At 30.9% G+C, this 19,320-nt stretch overlaps 3 protein-coding genes across 6 annotated transcripts; 2 read left to right on the top strand and 1 right to left on the bottom strand.

Annotated features, from left to right (window-relative positions):
• The first annotated feature begins 1,335 nt into the window (after window positions 1–1,335).
• On the top strand, window positions 1,336–8,928 carry LOC130445109 (nose resistant to fluoxetine protein 6-like). The gene is made up of 12 exons (XM_056780621.1): window positions 1,336–1,592; window positions 2,818–3,027; window positions 3,256–3,455; window positions 3,571–3,773; window positions 4,962–5,277; window positions 6,441–6,604; window positions 6,683–6,851; window positions 6,938–7,131; window positions 7,199–7,324; window positions 8,112–8,317; window positions 8,391–8,533; window positions 8,681–8,928. Exons 1-12 carry the CDS (start codon window positions 1,457–1,459, stop codon window positions 8,837–8,839), a joined length of 2,226 nt encoding a protein of 741 aa, XP_056636599.1. The 5' UTR covers window positions 1,336–1,456; the 3' UTR covers window positions 8,840–8,928.
• Window positions 8,929–10,402: 1,474 nt separating this feature from the next.
• Window positions 10,403–12,795, bottom strand: LOC130446102 (uncharacterized). Of its 3 annotated transcripts, none has more exons than XM_056782172.1 (7): window positions 12,719–12,795; window positions 12,291–12,538; window positions 11,504–11,658; window positions 11,210–11,452; window positions 10,875–11,096; window positions 10,736–10,805; window positions 10,403–10,680 (listed from the first exon to the last, which is right to left on the bottom strand). In XM_056782172.1, the coding sequence occupies exons 2-7, from the start codon at window positions 12,411–12,413 to the stop codon at window positions 10,528–10,530; spliced, it is 966 nt and encodes a 321-aa protein (XP_056638150.1). In that variant the 5' UTR covers window positions 12,414–12,538; window positions 12,719–12,795; the 3' UTR covers window positions 10,403–10,527. The 3 variants fall into 3 exon arrangements, with proteins under 3 accessions (XP_056638150.1, XP_056638149.1, XP_056638148.1); XM_056782171.1 differs by having other exon boundaries at window positions 12,708–12,789; XM_056782170.1 differs by having other exon boundaries at window positions 12,291–12,745.
• A 46-nt stretch (window positions 12,796–12,841) lies between these two features.
• LOC130446101 (uncharacterized) lies at window positions 12,842–19,319 on the top strand. Of its 2 annotated transcripts, XM_056782169.1 has the most exons (8): window positions 12,842–13,021; window positions 13,693–13,961; window positions 14,021–14,295; window positions 14,353–14,619; window positions 14,675–14,982; window positions 15,883–16,131; window positions 16,190–16,409; window positions 18,211–19,319. In XM_056782169.1, exons 1-8 carry the CDS (start codon window positions 12,982–12,984, stop codon window positions 18,272–18,274), a joined length of 1,692 nt encoding a protein of 563 aa, XP_056638147.1. In that variant the 5' UTR covers window positions 12,842–12,981; the 3' UTR covers window positions 18,275–19,319. The 2 variants fall into 2 exon arrangements, with proteins under 2 accessions (XP_056638147.1, XP_056638146.1); XM_056782168.1 differs by having other exon boundaries at window positions 12,854–13,021; window positions 14,021–14,619.
• The last annotated feature ends 1 nt before the right edge of the window (window position 19,320 follows it).

The raw sequence follows: 19,320 nt of genomic DNA, 5'->3' as shown, positions 1-19,320 counted from the left end.
TAACAATGGAATATGAAAAGAAAAAAATTATAGAAGAACAAAAAATAAAACGTCTCAAGTTCATTCAAGTTTAATAGACATATTAGTATGTTTCCCATTAGAGAGGTGACCTTTGAAGAAGCGTTGTTTTGCACATACAAAGCGATGTAAAATTTCCTGCATCGGGCGGCATTTCTAGGATATTATTCACGTACATACGCGACATCATTACCAAACAAGCGAAATATATATTGTTAGTTGATTTATGATACCGATTTCAACATTATTCAGAATTCAAACTAGTTTCTTCGTTGTAGTCGGTTAAATATAATGTTTATGAATCACGTTGGTCGCAAAACCCGACTATTATGACGAATAACAATTTTTTTCAACAACAAACTGTTAGAGACGATCGAGATTCAACGTACAGGGCGACCAAATAAAATTATTAATCAACGGTGAACAATATATTCGGTAATTTAGTTCCCAGTGACTATTTCGCGTTTTCAAACATAAAAAAGTAGCTAGGGGCAAAGAAATTTGATTCCAACGTATACTTTTTGATACGATCGACAAATTTGATGGTTTGGAAAATGGAATAGAACTCAAACTACGAAATTTCCAACAAAAAAAACTTTCCAGTAGTTTTCGTTAATTATATTGATCGTGGTACACCTTGTATATACACAAATTTAGATATGAGATAGCATTTTTATAATTACAATAATTTTGAATTAATTGAAGTTTTTTTTTTGGAAATATCAAAACATAATTGCTAGTAAAAGAAGCTATGGAAACTTTTATAAAATAGTAAACAAATTATAATTTCGTTTTTATATACAGGATGTTGTAAAAGGTCAAAAATGACGTAACATTAACTGGATTTAAAAATATTTCGACTGAACGTTACTTTCAATTCGATATATTGAAAAATCAAAATGGTTCATTGACCTATGGATTTCTTTACCAAGCAGAATAGTAGGTAAATGTAAAATCCATATATAGACTACTAAAAAACGGCCGTATATGGTTAAGAATAAAGTATTAATACACCCTATTCGACAGATTTAATTCCCTCGGTTATTTTCTGTTCCTACACTGAAAAAAATGACTCTGTGGTCGAACATTTTCTCCAGTTAAATCACCCCGTTGTTTAAAACCGCCTTTATCATAAAGTAGGTCATAGAAAGAGCGCGCAGAATATCTCATATCAATAATAATGTAAAAAAAAAATATTTTTTTCGTTTGATTCGGTACTTTTCGAATCTCCCTCGTATCGTAGCAATTTTTGTACGATGCTTAAACGCTCAAACAAAAACAATATTATTGTAAACACTTCTTCTCCCACCTGTTGTTGAATCGCATCGGCGGCAAGGTTTACACGTGCGCCTCCAAGAATTATTTTCAAAACTTTCGTTGCGGTATCAGAAGAGTGAGTTCAGTTCTTCATTCTACATTGTTTTCGTCGAAAAATAAAATGGTAGACATATTCCCGAGGGCGGTAAAGAAATTTTTTGCGGTATTTTTCATTTTTAATAATTGGGTATCGGGTAATAGCGATACAGGTTTATTAAAAAATATGAATAATGTTTCTGTGTATGTGGAATTGCCAGGTAAGCACAAATTTGATATTAATTGTTTATAAATCGATATTCTGTGATGCGTACTCAAATTACTATACACGTTGTCCCACGAAGAAAAAACGAGTTTTATTTCTAATTCCATCTTATGAATGGTATATAAAGTCGAAATTTAGTACAAAACTTTCATTTATTAATAAATGTAACGTATTAGGGCGATTTTAGAATTTATTATATCGTCAAAAGGGTTAAAATCGAATTATTAAAGCTCAAAATAAAATAAGGACATTTTAAATAAATCTTAATCATATAATTTCAAAATTAATATTATGTAAACAACATATTATCCTAAATTTTCATTTTAATGTTGATAATAAGAATTTAATAAACTTGTATTGGGTCATAGATGAACTGAAATGTCAAAAAACGCGGTTTTCAACCAAATCTATTTGTTACAAACTTATTCTGACGTAATTGACGAATTTCTATTTTCTATAATTCAATAAATGGCCCTGTCCTTTCATGTTAAATCATTTAAATTCACCGTTTCGTGTGAAACAAGCTTTAACGATAAAAAAATCAAAACATTTATCTTATTACAATTTAATATGAAGTAAAACAAGTGAAACCTTTAAAAACATCCATTCTTCAGAATAAATTCAAGTTCAAAAGCCGAGATTTAATTATGCCGACAATTACTGATGAATAAATAAAGTCATTAATTACAATCAAAGGAAGTGCAGTTGAAATTTAACAAAGTGTATTTGGAGGTAATATCCTTGAACGTTATTTTTTACGTCTGGTCATATAGGCAATACACTATTTTAATATCATGAAATTGAAGAACGCCAATGAAAATTTTGATAATCGATAAAGTAAACAATATTAAAACATTCCATAAATTATAAACGCAATCAAAAACTAGTTTGAAATAACGGAAACTTATCAAATTACTATTTAATTATATATACATACTCTGTACGACTGTGTCGGAATTCAACATGAAAATAATGAACTGTTGTCTTCGCATTCTTTTACACTCACTTTTGCACAAGAACATTATACATAAAGATAAAATAAAATAAAAATAACGTAAAACGAATGTCGATAACGGATAACGTAAATGACATGACTTTTCTTCTTCTTTTTTATGGTTGATTTCTTCTTGACGCTAGTTGGAATCTTCTACTAAATAGACAACCAACATTACAAGTTTCTAAAATATATGGACCGTATTTATCGTTTTATTTGTTTTAAGGTAATAATTCGACGTATTATAATGCCGAAAATAATGGAAATGTTGAACTTAATTCACCAATAGCTACTGAAGCAACGGAATATATAAATTTCAACGCTAGTTTCCATATAATACAAGGTGCTATCAAAAATATTTCAAATCCTGATTGCGTTAAAGATTTTAAATACGTTTTAGAAGCCATAGGGCGAAAAGAGAGATGGGCATTAGAAAGTAAGTTAATTTATTTGATGATAACGTCGGAAAATTATATAATTTCGTATTTATTTACAATTTATTCTGATTATATGAAATTAACTATAAGAAAATGGTATACATACCTACTAGTCAGGCAACACTCGATACTGCCACGTATTGCATTAAATCTACATCATTTTGAACATTTGGAGATGAAAATCTGTTTTCTTCGGGAAATAATTTGAAAAAAAATTTGATTTTTAGTGATTGATTCGTTTTCTAAGCATCCGGAAAATATTTTATACGGAAACTATTACCAGCTTGGTAATTTTGATGAGTGCGTCAAAATAAATGAATATGGCGCTAATATCGTTAAAGTACAGTACTGTTTGATTGATATTTATTTGAAAAAAAATTTTGTCGATCCTTCAAAACATACTAGAACCGAGAATATGGCGATGGGGGTACGTATAAATATTATATTTACAAAGTTAGTACCATTTTTATAGTAGTAACATAAAATGTTTTCCAAATACAATGTTTAGTTTCAAAAATTGACGCCAGGGGTTTTTTTTTTAGAGAAATAGATCGATTTTTGATAAAAATTTCCTGCATTGGTCGATTTGTTTACCATCTTCTTGTTCTACGCACGATGCAGACATATTTGTCCGCAGTATATTTTCTTCGTTCTCCCCAAAATACGATGTTTTTATTGATGATAATCCCCCAACGTGCGAAACTGATAAAATATTACCAATAACAACTGGAGAAATAATTTATGGGTAAGTCAAGTTTTCGTCCATTTAAAATTTAATTGGAACCACCCTGTACATTTTATATATTAATAAGTTCCCCCTAGAACCTTCAGTTTATTTTCATTCAAACGCCGCGGTTTATCGCGAATCGACAGAAGTTCGGCAACACTGTCGAAACATATCGTGTTCGTGCTTCAGACAGTGGTGTCTGGGTCACTGAACTCGCCGCTACCAAATAGTTCATTTTTTGGTGAATGATAAATCGAATTATTGTCCAAACAGTTTTTAATTTCTGTAGAAAAGGGATTTTTGATACGAGGAGTTCGAAAAATATATCAGCTTCTCGGTAAAAAAATTATTATAGGAGAAAAATTCATGAAAATTGAATTTCTCGGTAAACTATACATTTGATCTGGGAACTAACATGATTTTTGGATTTTTCGGACAAAAATACATGGTATACCATAGTTTTTTATATTCTTTCAATATAAAAATGTACAATTAAAAATTATCTCAAAAAATCGATAAATTTGGGAAAATTTTTGACACGCTCGTATAAAAAGTTCCATATCTCGAAAACCAGTTGAGATATCGATATATTTTTGACATAAATCAATTGAGAAAACGTGTGTCTAAGTGACTTTTAATATTGGATTCCTTCAATTTCACAGTTTTGAGAAATATACAGGGTTAAAGTTCATAATTGTTTATAATAATTTTTACACGTTCGAGATAAACTGTTTTCACCCTTAAAAACTCTCCCCCTTCCCCATCCCGACCTCATTTACCATATTTTTTTATCATATTCTCTTCCTTATCTAATAATTTCAAAAATAATAAACAGGGAGTATCTAAATTAATACGATAAAATTCAAGAGGTGATTGCTTCGAGATATCACCTTTAAAAGGTAGTGACTAATATTCCGGTTATGGTAGAAACTTTAAATTCTGCCATTTTCGCGGAATTGTAACTGAAAATCCTCGTTTTATTTAAAAATATTTTTTATTATCAAATTTTTTCACCAAAAGTAATATCTTCTATTTATAATTTATTATTTTTTTTTCAATAAATTGTTAGAACTAATCACCTTTAGCCAAAAATACGTGTCATGGATTCCCATTTATAAGAAATCTTGGAAAGGGGCGGACTGAGGAAAATTTGTTCTGTCGCATAATATAATTTGTTATTTATAAAATTGTTTTTTCGTTATTTAGAACTATAGTTGGGGCGTTTTTGACATTCACCGTCATGGCGACGTTTTTCGATTGTTGGTGTCTATATTATCATCGAAAAAACGTCGACGCCAACTCGAATTCTCAACTACAAAAACAATTTAATACCGTAAAAGAAACGCTTGTCTGTTTCTCTCTCATAAACACAACTCGAAGATTTTTCCACACCAAACCGAACCAACTGAATTTGGAATCGATTTGCGGTATAAAATTCATATCGATGTTCATTATTTTAGTCGGTCATTCGTTGATATTCATCTTCGGGGGACCTATTATCAATACGAGTTTCTTTCTCGAGGTGAGTACCTTCGATAAAGACGTTTAACGTCACTCAATAAGTCGTGTAACTGACACACAGATGGCGCTGTCATTGTCAAATCCATATGACGTTTATGTAGTACCAACTTTCGAAAGACCATGTCCAATTACACCAGAAAACATCAAAAAAATCCAAATTTAATTTCTGAATGGATTTTAGTCGGTGAACCGCGTCCAAAAACACAACAATCAGCTGTAAAGGTCATGGATTCGCTATTTTATTTATTGCATTAGTCTTTATGAAAAAAATCGATTTTCGGTGAAAAAAACGTGTTTTTCTTACTTAGTCACACGACTTATTGAGTGATAATATATTTTTATCCCGCAGCCATAAAAATAAAATCGACATAACGTCATCTGTCAACGGCCATATTTTTTATAAAACACTTTAACATACATAAGTTGCTTTATTATATCTCAACTACTCATATTTATATAAAATAAATGAATAAATTGATAATATTTGCCCAATTATTGAATTATTAGTCATAGTTTTTACCTATAATAATTGAGAATACGTGGCAACACTGAAATGGAACAATCTACAACTATATACAGAATAAAGATAACAATCGTTGGTGTACGTTTAATAGAAAGAGATAGTCGATCTCAAGGCGTAAAAAATATGAAATAGCCTCGTTCTCAGGTACCAAATGGTTGAAAATGTTTACGTAAAGTTGTAGCTTGAACCCAAAGCCCTTTATATCTATATCTAAGTAGTACCTGGTACTTTACAGCAACGTTCCAATTCATTTATATGAATTTGACGTGTACACGGAAAATACTTTAATCACTAAATATTGAAAACTAAACGTGAGATAAATATTAAAAATATTAAGTTAAATGAGCGGGAAACCGTCTTTACAAGCGGTGTCGTGCTTCGTGTGTGGCAATGGGGTGGAGTAGAGCAAAATTTTTTATCTGGTTTAAAATCGTCTGGTGGTTCCCAAAAAAGGGATGATTTAAAACGAAATTTCATTTTTTTGCAACAATGAGTAGTTTTCACACATAAAAAGAAAAATCACGCGGTAGATTTTAATAGAAAAAGGCTAAATATAACTTAAATTCAAATTCCACGTCTTTTAACTATCAGTGACTGGACTATATTTCATTCCCTTTTGCTATGTAATTATTATTTTTTAGACGGCCACGAAAACAGAGCACGCGATTTTTATAAACAGCCCTATTATCGTCGACACGTTTTTATTAATTAGTGCCTTTTTAATGTGTCGACTTTTATTATTAGAACTGGATAAAAGAAAAGGGAAAATTAACTTTTTAATGTTATACATAGCCAGATATATCAGGTGAGTTTCGAATTAAACAAAAACGAAAAACGGTCATTTTTTTACAGCGTTGCCACAACAAAAATATAAATTTTTCAGACTGACGCCTGCGTATGCGGTTATATTAGGATTATACGTCACGTATTTACCTCGAATAGGTTCGGGACCGTTATGGAATTCACGTGTAAGCTTAGAAAAAGAAAGATGCGAAAATTCATGGTGGCTCAATCTCCTATATATTAATAATTACGTAGGAACCGATAATCTAGTAAGTGAAATTAAACAGCCTTCTATAAATGACAGTCTAGCTTCTAAATTTGAACGGGAGGGGTTTTTAGCGTTTCTTTTTTCTAGTGTATGTTTCAATCTTGGTATTTAGCGGTGGATTATCATCTTTTTATACTTGCTCCGTTCGTGATATACCCTCTATGGAAAAAACCGAAATTAGGAGAAGCCATTTTGTTTTTCTGTTTCCTAGCGTCTATTTTCGTACCTTTTACGATTACTTACATCGAGGGATTAGATCCGACAATGATGGGTTATCCGCCGTAAGTGTAGAGGCGAAATTTTAAAAATTTATATGAAAAAATTCGTTTATTTAGTGATTAATTTCAGGGAAGTAAATGATCTTGGAAGGAACTTCTATTTCGTAAATTATTATATAAAAACTCACATGAGATGTAGCTCCTACTGTATAGGATTATTTTACGCGTATATGGTGCATAAAATACAAAGCAATTCGTAAGTATTCCAATTAATTAATACATTAAATCACTTTAAAGTTAACACATCCACTCACTGTTGACACTGACACTTCGATCACGGTTCTGTCTCTCGTTTCTTCTCGTTCTTGTGAAGTTTATTCAACTCGAACAGCGTTGCCAGATCGGTCGTCGACGAATTTCATACAAGTGAATTAGAAATATTATTTAACTGATTAATTTGTTTTGTTACTAAAATTATTGATTTAAAAACAATTTTGCTTAAAAATTTTTCAAATTCTAATAAAAAATTCCAATCTCTCGGTAATAAAATTTTAGTTAAAGATCTTTTAAATAAAAGGAAATATTTGAACTCTGGCAACAGCGAGGTGATACACGAACAGCTGTGTATTCGATTCTTTATAATCGGTTATATTCGATTAATTTCGTTATTAAGTTCAGCGGTATATTGACATCAACATTAAATAATATTTTTTTATATTTTGTATTGAAAACATTAATAAATCCGTTGTCTATATAATATACATAGCATTTAGACGTAAAACATATTATGTGGTGTACATACTCCAAAATGTGCCCGAACTACTATTTATCACTACTCCATTCCGATTTAATCGCCATGACGTGGAAGTTTCTCTTTAATATTAATTCTATGACAGAAATTTATGTAAAACTGTCATCTGTCAAACTAATACGTCATTACTAAGTGTTGTTGTAGTGGTAGTGTAAATAGTGTGTTGAGTATAATATACAGGGTGATTATTTTTTGTTGTTATTGTACAGGAACCGCTCAATTTTCATTTCAGTGAGAAGATACCGACATACGCGAATGTGTTGGGGTGGATTTTCGCTATAACTTGCGGAGCAGCTTCAATTTTAGGGGTTGGAGTTTTTTACGAATCAGATCATGTTCCGAATATAATCGAAAACGCTTTTTACTCGGCTTTGCATAGAGTCGGTTGGTCAATTTCAGTCGGATGGACACTTTTGGCTTGTGTTACTAATAACGCAGGTAAAATTTTATACCCGACGACCTCGCATCACTCTTATATTGAAAATTACACAAATTTTTTCGTTTATTTTAGGTTTAGTTAATAAATTTTTATCCCACAAATTTTTTATTCCGGCAAGTAGGTTGACGTATTGCGCTTATTTAGCGAATGGATTAGTCGAAGTTTACAGCGCTGGTATAATGAGACAACCTGTATATTTGGGCATATTCGAACTGGTAAGTAAACATTGGCATCAATGTTTCGTTTTAAAATTACATTTTTTAAATATTTACATCAGGTGCGATTTTTTTGCCGGTCGGTGTATAACCACCTTTAGCCAATATTTTATATTGTATGATATTGTTTTAGTGAATTTATTTTAGGTTTGTAAAACGTCCGGTCACGTCATAACAACTTTCGCTATGGCATTTTTATTGTGTATAGTTTTTGAATCTCCAATTCACGGAATGGAAAAGATTTTATTGAGAAACAATACGAAAAAAAATCAAAAATCACATCAAAATGGAAATTTATCCGCGTGAAAATCGGATGTAATTTATAATAGTGTTAATTATTTGTATTGAAAAAAAAATGTGATAAATATTTATTTAATAAAGTATACGAAAACGTTTTTGAGTTTTTTTTTCTGATAGTCAACTATAGTAAAAACTGGAAAAATAATACAACGTGGCAACAATGAAAAACAACTGTTTGCAAACTTACACGACTGAGAAAGTGAAAAGTTGGTAACACTTATTTGTTCGAAGTAGATTTTGTACTTTTCTAAAAGCGTATGCTTAATGCCAATTTTAGTATTTAAAAATAATAAAGTGATTGTGTTATACCTTATTCTTGGAAATTCAAATTGGGATCTATACGTAAACATATAAAAGTAAAGGGTGAGTCTATTTTAATTTAAATAGTTGAGAACAAATCGAGGTTAAGGATTGAAGATATGTATTCATATTATTTGTTAATATAATAACTAATAGGTATTAATTAATAATGTTGTTTTAAAAGGTAATGTTTTTTATTGGTTATTTTCACTAAACAGTAAATACAATCACAATTTTTTCTAATTTTGAAAAAGATAGAAAAGAAGACGTATGACAGTAAGGAAGTTATACCAACAGGATAAAAAATAATCAACTAATATTTAAAACTTCTTCTTTTTTATTTCACTAATTTTTATTTAAAAGAACTACTTTTTGTATTGTTCTTTAGTAAACTAGTACAGCATAATTTAATTTAAAATTATGTAAAAAAGTATACTTCTGAAGCATAGACACGTTTTTTTTAGACTTTCAACATTTCTTTTGCTTTTTTATGCAAATTTTACAACTGTGTAGAGTTTATTTTCGAAAAAATAACTGTACATATTAAGTAAGACATTTTTTTATACTACTTCACAACAAACTAGAACACAAATGAAAATATTAGAAATAATAAAGTGAACCACATTTTACTACAAAATATAAATTATTAGGATAGAAGCTTCTTTAATGGAAAAAAAAACATGCAGAATGGATAGATGAGGATCGGTTTGCTAAATTCTAAATATTACATAAAACTATCAGCTAATAGGCTTGCGAAATGTATATAACAGCATGTAAAGAGAACAAATGACAACATGATTGGGATCTTATTTCAACAACTGGACAATTGCATAAAAAAAGGGTAGATAACAAGCTTGTGTCTACGAGGAAGGATCTTTTGTACATAATGAGAGATTGACATGACTTTGGGTGGTCAACGATTAGGAATTTAAAGGATCTTGTGTCACAATTGGACAGTGGCATCCCATAAGGACAGATAACAGAAAATTGTGTCAATAATGGGACAGTAGCATCACGTAAAGGCAGATTAGAAGCGCCTGTGTTCACAAGGGAGGATGTTGTGTCCACAAAGGGAGATTTTCAGGACTCTGTGTGGTCAACAATTAGAAATTTAAAGGATCTTCTGTCATCGAATGGACAATTGCTTAAATAAGAGCAGATAACAGAAACTTGGGTCAACGATTGGACATCAGTATTACGAAATGGCAAATGGTGTCAAAACACAAGAAAACTTTGATATTAGAATATGTGGAAATAAAAAATAAGTCGTCTGAAACGAAAAAATTTTATATTACATCCGACATTACATCAACAACAATATATTCTGGTAGAATAAATACTGTATATCGCAAATGCCTAACCGATTCCTTTATACAGATTGAAACTAGTCGATATTAAACTATGTGTGAACATTTCGGAATTACACCGATTAATGCTAATTTTACTGCAGTGGCGGCCGCCGCTCCCCCTGCTACTGCCGCCGCTGCTCCTCCTGCTACAATCGGTTTTTCACTAGTATCCACCAAACGATCAGAATCTGGCATCATCTACAAAATAACGATCAAATCTCTAACGACATCCCGTATTTATATGGATACTTACTTTATCGGCAACGTGTTTGATAATCTGTCCTTCGGAATTCACATAAAATATAGAAAATCCATCATACCAACTGTAATAATAAAAAGAAAATATATTTGAACAACGTTACCTGACTTTTGAAAGAAATTTGATTCAATACCTTTCGGTTTTGTCGAATAATTCTTTTATATCCCATAATTTATACCTCCAAAATGTCATCATGACTTTTAACGCCGATATACCCCTTATCTGCCACCTAACTTTAACTGAAGAATCTTCCGGATGTTTGGTTATTTTCAGTATTTCAAATTTCACATACGCAAATTTCAAATGCCCTACCGTCCTAAGCAACGCTACTTGTTTCACATAATTATACAATCCTCTATAAAATAAATAAATTGACATAATAAGTATCCCATATATGTATGTGAAGTCTGTCCAACTCCCTTTTGTTGTGTTCGCATAATTAAAAATGTGTTTATTTGAAATACTTACACAGTTCGTATGTTTCTAATGTTATCCTCAAATATAATATCCGGATGGTAAATGGTATAGTCTAAAGGTTGTATGAATAAGTTTGGTAAAGATTCAGCAAGGATGTTGAATACTTTCGACAACTTTTCTCCGCTAGGTTTATTAGGATTGTCGTCCTGACTTTGATTACTATACTGCTGTTGGGGTTTCAGATTACTATAGTGATCTAAATTGTTATCTAAAGGAGTTGTCTTATCAACAAATCTAAAAATTCGCTAGACATTTAATCATAAAACTAGTTATTTAGTAACTTACCTTAAGTAACTTAATCTATTTGGATTTTTATCTAAAATTAATACGTTTTCTTTAGTAACTAGATCATTATCACTTTCTCTGTTGTCTACTAAAATATCAATTACTCGTGACTTTCGACTATTTTCATCAAATTTCTTTTCAGCTTTTGAAAAATACTAAAACAAAATGTCAAACTCCAAAATCCTCACGTGCATAGATCTAGTTCTTGTAAATCAAGTGCTGTATGAAGCTTCCTTATGCAGCCAAAATTAACCTTAAACTAAACTTTTTCGATAGTAATTTTTTGGTTTATGGAGTGAATTAAGGATAATTATAAATTATGTGAACCAATAGAAATTCTTTGTATGGTGCCTTTTTGTCACACAAATGTGGAAAGCTCCTGACACTGTCTATCATTCCATTGTTTAAAGGACATTACTGCCTTTCAAACATTGCCTTTTTATATTTTTTTATATCAGTTTTAAAAATAATCACTGCGGAAATCGGCGTTATAACCCAAATAATATTCCCAAAACCAAAAAACAAGGAAAACAAAACAATACCATCAACACAGACTGACCTGATGTATTCTGTATTCATAACCTCAAAAAATTAAGGAATTAAACTAATTAGTTAAAAGTTAGTGAACTTTTAGTTTAATTTTAATTTACTGTTTATTTTCTACATGAACTACAAGTACCATTCCAGTGTCTTCAAACTAGTAATTTAATTTTGTTGGTTTAATTTTTGCTGCATAAACGAATTTTGCGTTTCTTATACCAATTAAATATTATTTTAATTTCCTTACCTGTTGGTTTATTTGTATAATTTGAATTTGAGGAATTTTCTCAAATTTAAATACACTACTTCTAGATGCGACTAAACTAGAGAAATTAGCAAACTTTGTAAGTTGTCCGAAACCAATGGCCATTATTATTTATTTCAGTGCACTAATATTTTAACGTAGAATATTTAAGAAAAGCAAACATTTCATTTTTTAATTAAAAGGAATTTTTTTGACAAATGTCCATACACGCGTGTTTTTGACAAGTGACACTGTAAGGAAACCATTACTAATGTTTATTTATAAAATTTGCACCGCTAAATATTCTTAAAAGTACAGATCATTTTATATATATATATATAAATAATTAATATCTAGTGAGAATATTTCTGATCTCTAAGATATCAGTACTTCAATTTTATTGAAACTGATCTTACTAACCTGGTACCTACCCTCTTAACTCAATACTATAAAAACATAATCCGCTTTTTTTGCACTGTCTGATTTCATATCATGTTTACAAATCCTAATCCCGATTTTCGTATGGATAAGAAGAAGATAAGAAGAAATGACATCCTGTCAAAGTATTGACATGTCCAGTTTGTGATAGGGAATACAAAGAATTAATTATTTACAATTATAGATTTGCCTTATGTCTACATTGAAACAATTTGTCGGTTAAATTTTTTTATATAACTGAATAAAAGTAATTAATATGTGGAAATGCCATAAATGTCACAAACCCGTATATTTTGGTAAGTTTATTCACCCCTTGTTTTTTATATTGTTCTTATCATGAAAGGTGGGAACAAGCAAATAACTGTAGAGAGGAGCCTGAAGTATGGTTAACTTATGGTAAGATATAACAGAACGTATCAGTTTTGATCAAGTTTTCGTATAGATCACGTCATATTAAAAAACATTTAACGTTCAATTTTCAACTTGAAAACAGTTCAGTTCTAGTATTATTTTAGTAATATTGCAATAAAAAATGAAGCTTCTGTTATAATATTTATAGGTAAGTTATAAAAAAATCTCAATTATTCGAATGTTTATATGCAATTTACTTCAAATGTATTCTTACTTAATAACTTACCTAATTAAGGTAAATATATTTGATATATGTTTCCAATATAGAAAATGTACAGGAATACCTTGCAAATAAACTACCATAATTATGATTATTTATTTATTTATATCTAACATCAAATATTGTTCGAGATAGGACCAAGTGCGATAGATGGCATCAAAATTATCCATAATACTTAATAAAATATGTACGAAAATTCGTAAAAGTGTGGATTGAGACAGCAGAATGAGTTGATCGTGCTTCGAGGAATGCTTGGGATCGTTGTCATGCTGAAAAATAACTTTTCTGCCGATCAGGAGTTTACCAGAACATACTATATTTTCCTGTCCTTTTTAGCCGAAAGAAAACAATCGTTGGGATATAATTGGCATCCGGAATGTTTGAGATGTGAAGAATGTGGAAAAAGATTGAATCCCGGTCAGCATGCAGAACACAAAGGAGTTCCTTATTGTCACGTTCCTTGTTATGGGGCCTTATTCGGTCCTCAATTATTTGGTCATGGTACTAGGGTAGAGTCTCACAAAAGTTTTGGTGCCCAAAAAGATCCGCCGAAGCTCAGTAATGGTCCTGCACTTCCTAGATCTCATTTGGAAACGAAAATTAAAGTATTTACCATATTAACGAAGATATTTTTGTATGTAATTGAATTTTTGATTAATTTTAGGTTTATAATCAATTTTATGAAGGTAAAAGCGGTGAAATTCGTTCTAGAGAAGTAAACGGTAGGTTTATATTGGAAGGTTCGTTGCGTATACATTGGGGTATTCACGGAGTCATCCACCTTAAAGAAAATGACGATCAACGTACAGTAGTTACTGTAAGAAAGAGGAATTCTTATAGATCTTCTAGTCCTGAATACGATACAGACGACGATATCCAAAATATTTCAAGAGACAGTAGTTATAATGAGATATCCACTTGCTCGGATGATCTTACAAGGTATTATACACTTATTTCCTCTGAAAAAAGAACATCTGGTGATGCCATGTCTTGCAGATCTGATACAGGTATAGAAAGCGGATCGGAATCTCTGGATTCGAGTGTGACTGATAGTAATTCTCCCCATAATGTGATCAAAAGTGTGACGTTGCCTTCTAAATTGGACGTTAAATCTATGGAATGGGATGAACTTGACGAATTACTCCGGGTCGAACGAAAAATCGACATAGCTGATCATTTGTATCAAACAATGCCGGTAACTTTACCTTCCCAAACCAGCTTTGAAAGTACCAGTGGATCTAGCAGTAGCACGAAAACCGAAAGGTAAATACACATTTTTTTTTATTTTTCTGTTTTAGTTAATTAATTTTTTTTACAGTTTATCGTTAACAATAAAAAATGATGTGTCTTCAATGGTAACGGACGCTGATAGCACCTTGAAAGCTTGCTTAACTAACGGTACCACTAGTGAAGACAAAATCCCATTGATATCGCCGTCTTTGAGTAAGGATGATGCTTGGTTGTTGCAAGGTATTCATCTAAACAGATCTATGTCTGGTCCCGATTGTTTGGGTCGAATCAGAGATGCCCAGTCTCCCGAATTCGACAGAAGTAGCATGAACAGCATGGATATATCGACTATGTCAGAACAACCGGAAGAAGTTGTACTAAGAAGACCGCATAAAGGTTTGTCTGCCAATTTTTTTTCTTCGTAAAATTCATTTCTATATCAAATCAATTTGGTTAATCCCTCTATAACCAAAAATTTCACTGTTTGGGTATTTTTAACTATATTTGAACCCAATAAAGGCTATAGGGTTGTAGCACCATGTGTAGAAGTAGTTTTTGGAGGTATATATAGTTATCGCATCATTTACTACCCCTATTTGTTAAAAATTACACTATTTGGGTATTTCGAACCATATTTGGACCTAGTAAAGACTATAGGGATGTAGTATTATGTGAAAAAGTAGTTTATAGGGAACCCTTGGTGGTATTTATACTTATCTCATAATTTACTACCCCCATATATTCAAAATTACACTATTTGGGTATTTCGAACCTGATTTGAACCCAATAAAGGCTATAGGGTTGTAGAATCATGTGAAAAAGTAGTTTATGGAGCACCCTTGGTGTAATTTGTACTTATCTCATAATTTACTACCCCTATATAATCAAAATTACACTATTTGGGTATTTCGAACCATATTTGGACCTAGTAAAGACTATAGGGATGTAGTACCATGTAAAAAAGTAGTTTATAGGGAACCCTTGGTGGTATTTATACTTATCTCATAATTTACTACCCCCATATATTCAAAATTACACTATTTGGGTAATTTGAACCAGATTTGAACCCAATAAAGGCTATAGGATTGTAGTACCATGTGTAGAAGTAGTTTTTAGGGACGTATTGGTGGTAATCATACTTAAAACCTCATTTACTACCACTACAGCATTTAATATACACCATTTGGGTTTTCTGAGCTGGATTTGTACTTAGTAAAATCCTGAAAGACTTGAAAGTGTAATTAAGGGTAGTAATAGTATTAAATATAAAGTTCAGACGTACTTAATTATTTTTAGGTTCTACTGCAATAAAAAGAAGACCAGGAAAACGTTTATCGAGAAGTAAAGTCAAAAGAAGATGTTCAATAAACGGTCATTTCTATGACCGTGAGACCAGTTTCTTTACACCGCCCCACGGTAGTCAAATGAGTGTATGGGTAACGTCTCTAGTCAATACCAGTGAAGTCATAAATTTATTATTAGAAAAATATAAAGTTGAAAGCGATCCTCAACATTTCGCTTTATTTGTCGTCAGAGATAACGGGGGTGAGTTTGTGAATAATTCAATTTCAGTTTCCTCGTTATTGATAATTAAATTTTGAAGAGCAACGTAGGTTGAAAGATGACGAATATCCGTTGTTGACCAGGGTTCTGTTAGGACCCCACGAAGACGTTGTCAAATTGTATTTAATGGACAGTCACAATACTCCGGAAGTTAGTTGCGAAGTTGCCCAATTTTTGAATCTGACTTTAGCCGAATGTCGAGCTATCCTTTCGCAATATTATTCCCAGGAAGAAAGAGAAGTGGCCAGGATAAAACAAAAGTAAGTTTACATATATTAATTAATAATTAATTATTTTGTATTGCTGGTGGACCCGCTGGTGAAAATTTTGAGTTACGGGGTATTTGTGTTTCAGGTAGGGGGATTATTAAATTGCTCAATGTGTATTCTGATAAATCTTTTGCTCACTTATTATTCAAAAATTCTCATTTTTAGCTTATTTTCATTCTTTTTAGCAAATTTTTTTTATTAATATTTCCATTTGGACTTTATAATTCAACGGAAGATCATTTTCTAAATATTTAGGGCCTTGATGTGATTTAACAATATTCTTCTTAATGAATAGTCTAAAATAATTCATAAATTTTATTTCAATTTCACATTTCAAACGAAAATTCAACTACAACTTGGATTTTTCAATAAATTAAAAATGGTACATTTGAACTACTATGATCAATTACCTAACCTATACTGAACTGAGTTGGGGTTCAGTTCTGTGTCTCCCCCATACTGCAGTACGAATTTTTGGAGGTTCTTAAACATTCTGGACAACCTGGAATTTGTACAACGTTCTGGAAAAAGTCTGGAATTAGTTCCATTTTCCTGGAAATTCATTTTTTGTCCTGGAACTTCACTTTCTTCATTTAAATATTGGTATTTACAGTGTTTTCCATAGTGTACCATAAATTTCTCAATCAAATAATTAATTATTTGGAATGGAACTTGGTTTGCAGTCATTTTTTGAGTTTTTACCAGAAGTAAAAGTCATTCGATAACAATTTATCAAACAAGCTGTCGAAGGACAGTAATTAAAAGTTATAATTGAGATTTAACTGAGAAGGGGTTGGTCATTTCAATGTTTTTGTTCACTTTACTACTTACTTTGCAGTATGGTGATTCCTAAACTTCCTGGACGACCTGGAAAAAGTCTGGAATTAGAATCACTGTCCTAGAAACCCACTTTTTTATCCTGAAATTTTACTTTTTAGTAATTTCAATGGTCAACACCCTATAAAAGTCTCTATAGTATTGTAACTTCCTCAGAAAAATAATTTTCCATCATTAAATACCACATATCAGTTAAATGTATACAGCTATGTATTTCTACCCCCTTAAAGTTGATCTTCCCTTACTATTTCTCAGATAATACATCGGAATTTGGTTTTAAATAAATTTTGAGGTATAATTTCGTTTATTTGAATCTACTTTTGGTTACATAACATAAACAGTTCATACAGGGATAAAAAAGCATCATTTTCTACCAGAAATCTCAGTGTTCGATAACCAAAAGATTATCCGCAAACCAAACAACTCAAGATTTATTGTATAAGGTTAGTTTTGAACCTTTATTTGTTGACCAAATTCCTCTGAAACATCATCAATGATTATTTTCCGTTATTTAATACTAGATATCAATTAAATGTATATAATACCAGGTGCTATTGAAAAATTTATTGATTTCGAAGAAGACTGCAGTAAATCTACCCCCTGTATAATAATCTTTCTATTTCTGATTTAATACTTTGGTTTTCAATTTATTGTGAGATTAATTTTTTAATAATTCATGTCAGAATGGAAAATAGAGTTATTGGACTGATTTAGATAGTTTCCGTTTTCTATTTTTGTATTTCCTACATGCATTTCCACGAATATATATGTAATTCATAATCAAAGTTTTTTAAGGGATGATTTTATGTAGTGTGCAGTGCAAATACTCATTTTTATACCACCCTGAAGAATTTTGGTATATTTAAATTGCGTTAATCAGTTTTCGGTTTGAGTGTGGAAGCAACAAGAATTAGCTGCACGGTTTGGGGTCAATAATACAGTTTCTCTTTTTCAGGTACGAAGAAATGAAGCATAGAATCTCACATAAACTAAACGAATTGAAATATGTAACTTCTTGATGTTTTTTATTTTTTTAATTATTCTTCTATATATTTTTACATGTTTTAATCAGTATATATTATTATTAACTATAGTTTCAACCCCTATTTTATAGAAACCGATGAATCTAATAGAATTTAAAGTAAAATTCTTTTATATATATATATATATATATATATATATATATATAATAAATATGCTTCGTAAACTTATTCACATCATTAGGATTTATTAAAAACAATTTGCAAATTAATTTTTTGTTCACATTCCTTCTTATTTTCATTTTTATCTCCACCAATGTGCCTTAATGTAATTTTCCACTCAATTTATTCAATATTTTCCTCTACTTACAATTTATTGCGGATAAATGTGGCATTAGACATGAGTGTTTGATTTGAAGTACATAATGGGGATCCCTGTATGATTCCGTAGTGTCTCACACTTTGAGAGAATGCAGATAGAGTCCCAACACACTCATGTTAGTATCCGTACAGGTTATACATCCAGGTCTTCTCCGGTTATAGTTTCCCTGTAGAGTTTTTGCCTGTAGATTGACCCAATAACTGGTTTTACCCCTATTTCGTTTCCTTCCACTGTGTTGTACCCCCATTGCAGGGTAACTTCATGGGCCTAGTTCGTTCAAATTGTCCAGGCATTCGGAAACTAATTTGGATTTGATAATATTGGAGCTTAGAACTTTAATTACTGAGTTATCAGATGATCTACATTTTTAAATTGTTTTAAAATACATTTACAAGGCTTAGTCATTTTAATTCTGACAATAGTGAATGAGTTTATGAAATTTTTTTTTAAATTTATGTTGGATTTTACTCTCAAAATGTTTTTTAAAGATTTTTAATGTTTGACTTTATATGTTTTTTTCGTGTAATCGTGTTTCCTCTTTTTTTATATTGTTATATTTTTTATACTTTGAAATCGTATCAGATACGATTTAATTTACAAAATTTTGAATCGGTCTATCGAAATCATTAATTTTTCAACATTTCGTAACAAGACTGTAATAAATTATAAATAATTGTGGAATCGTAATAATAAACTTACTAAA

This window comes from Diorhabda sublineata, chromosome 6 (genome assembly GCF_026230105.1).
Source record: "Diorhabda sublineata isolate icDioSubl1.1 chromosome 6, icDioSubl1.1, whole genome shotgun sequence".
Taxonomy (NCBI): domain Eukaryota; kingdom Metazoa; phylum Arthropoda; class Insecta; order Coleoptera; family Chrysomelidae; genus Diorhabda; species Diorhabda sublineata.
Note: the sequence above shows the minus strand (reverse complement) of the source record. Positions and strands in the feature narration are given on the sequence as shown.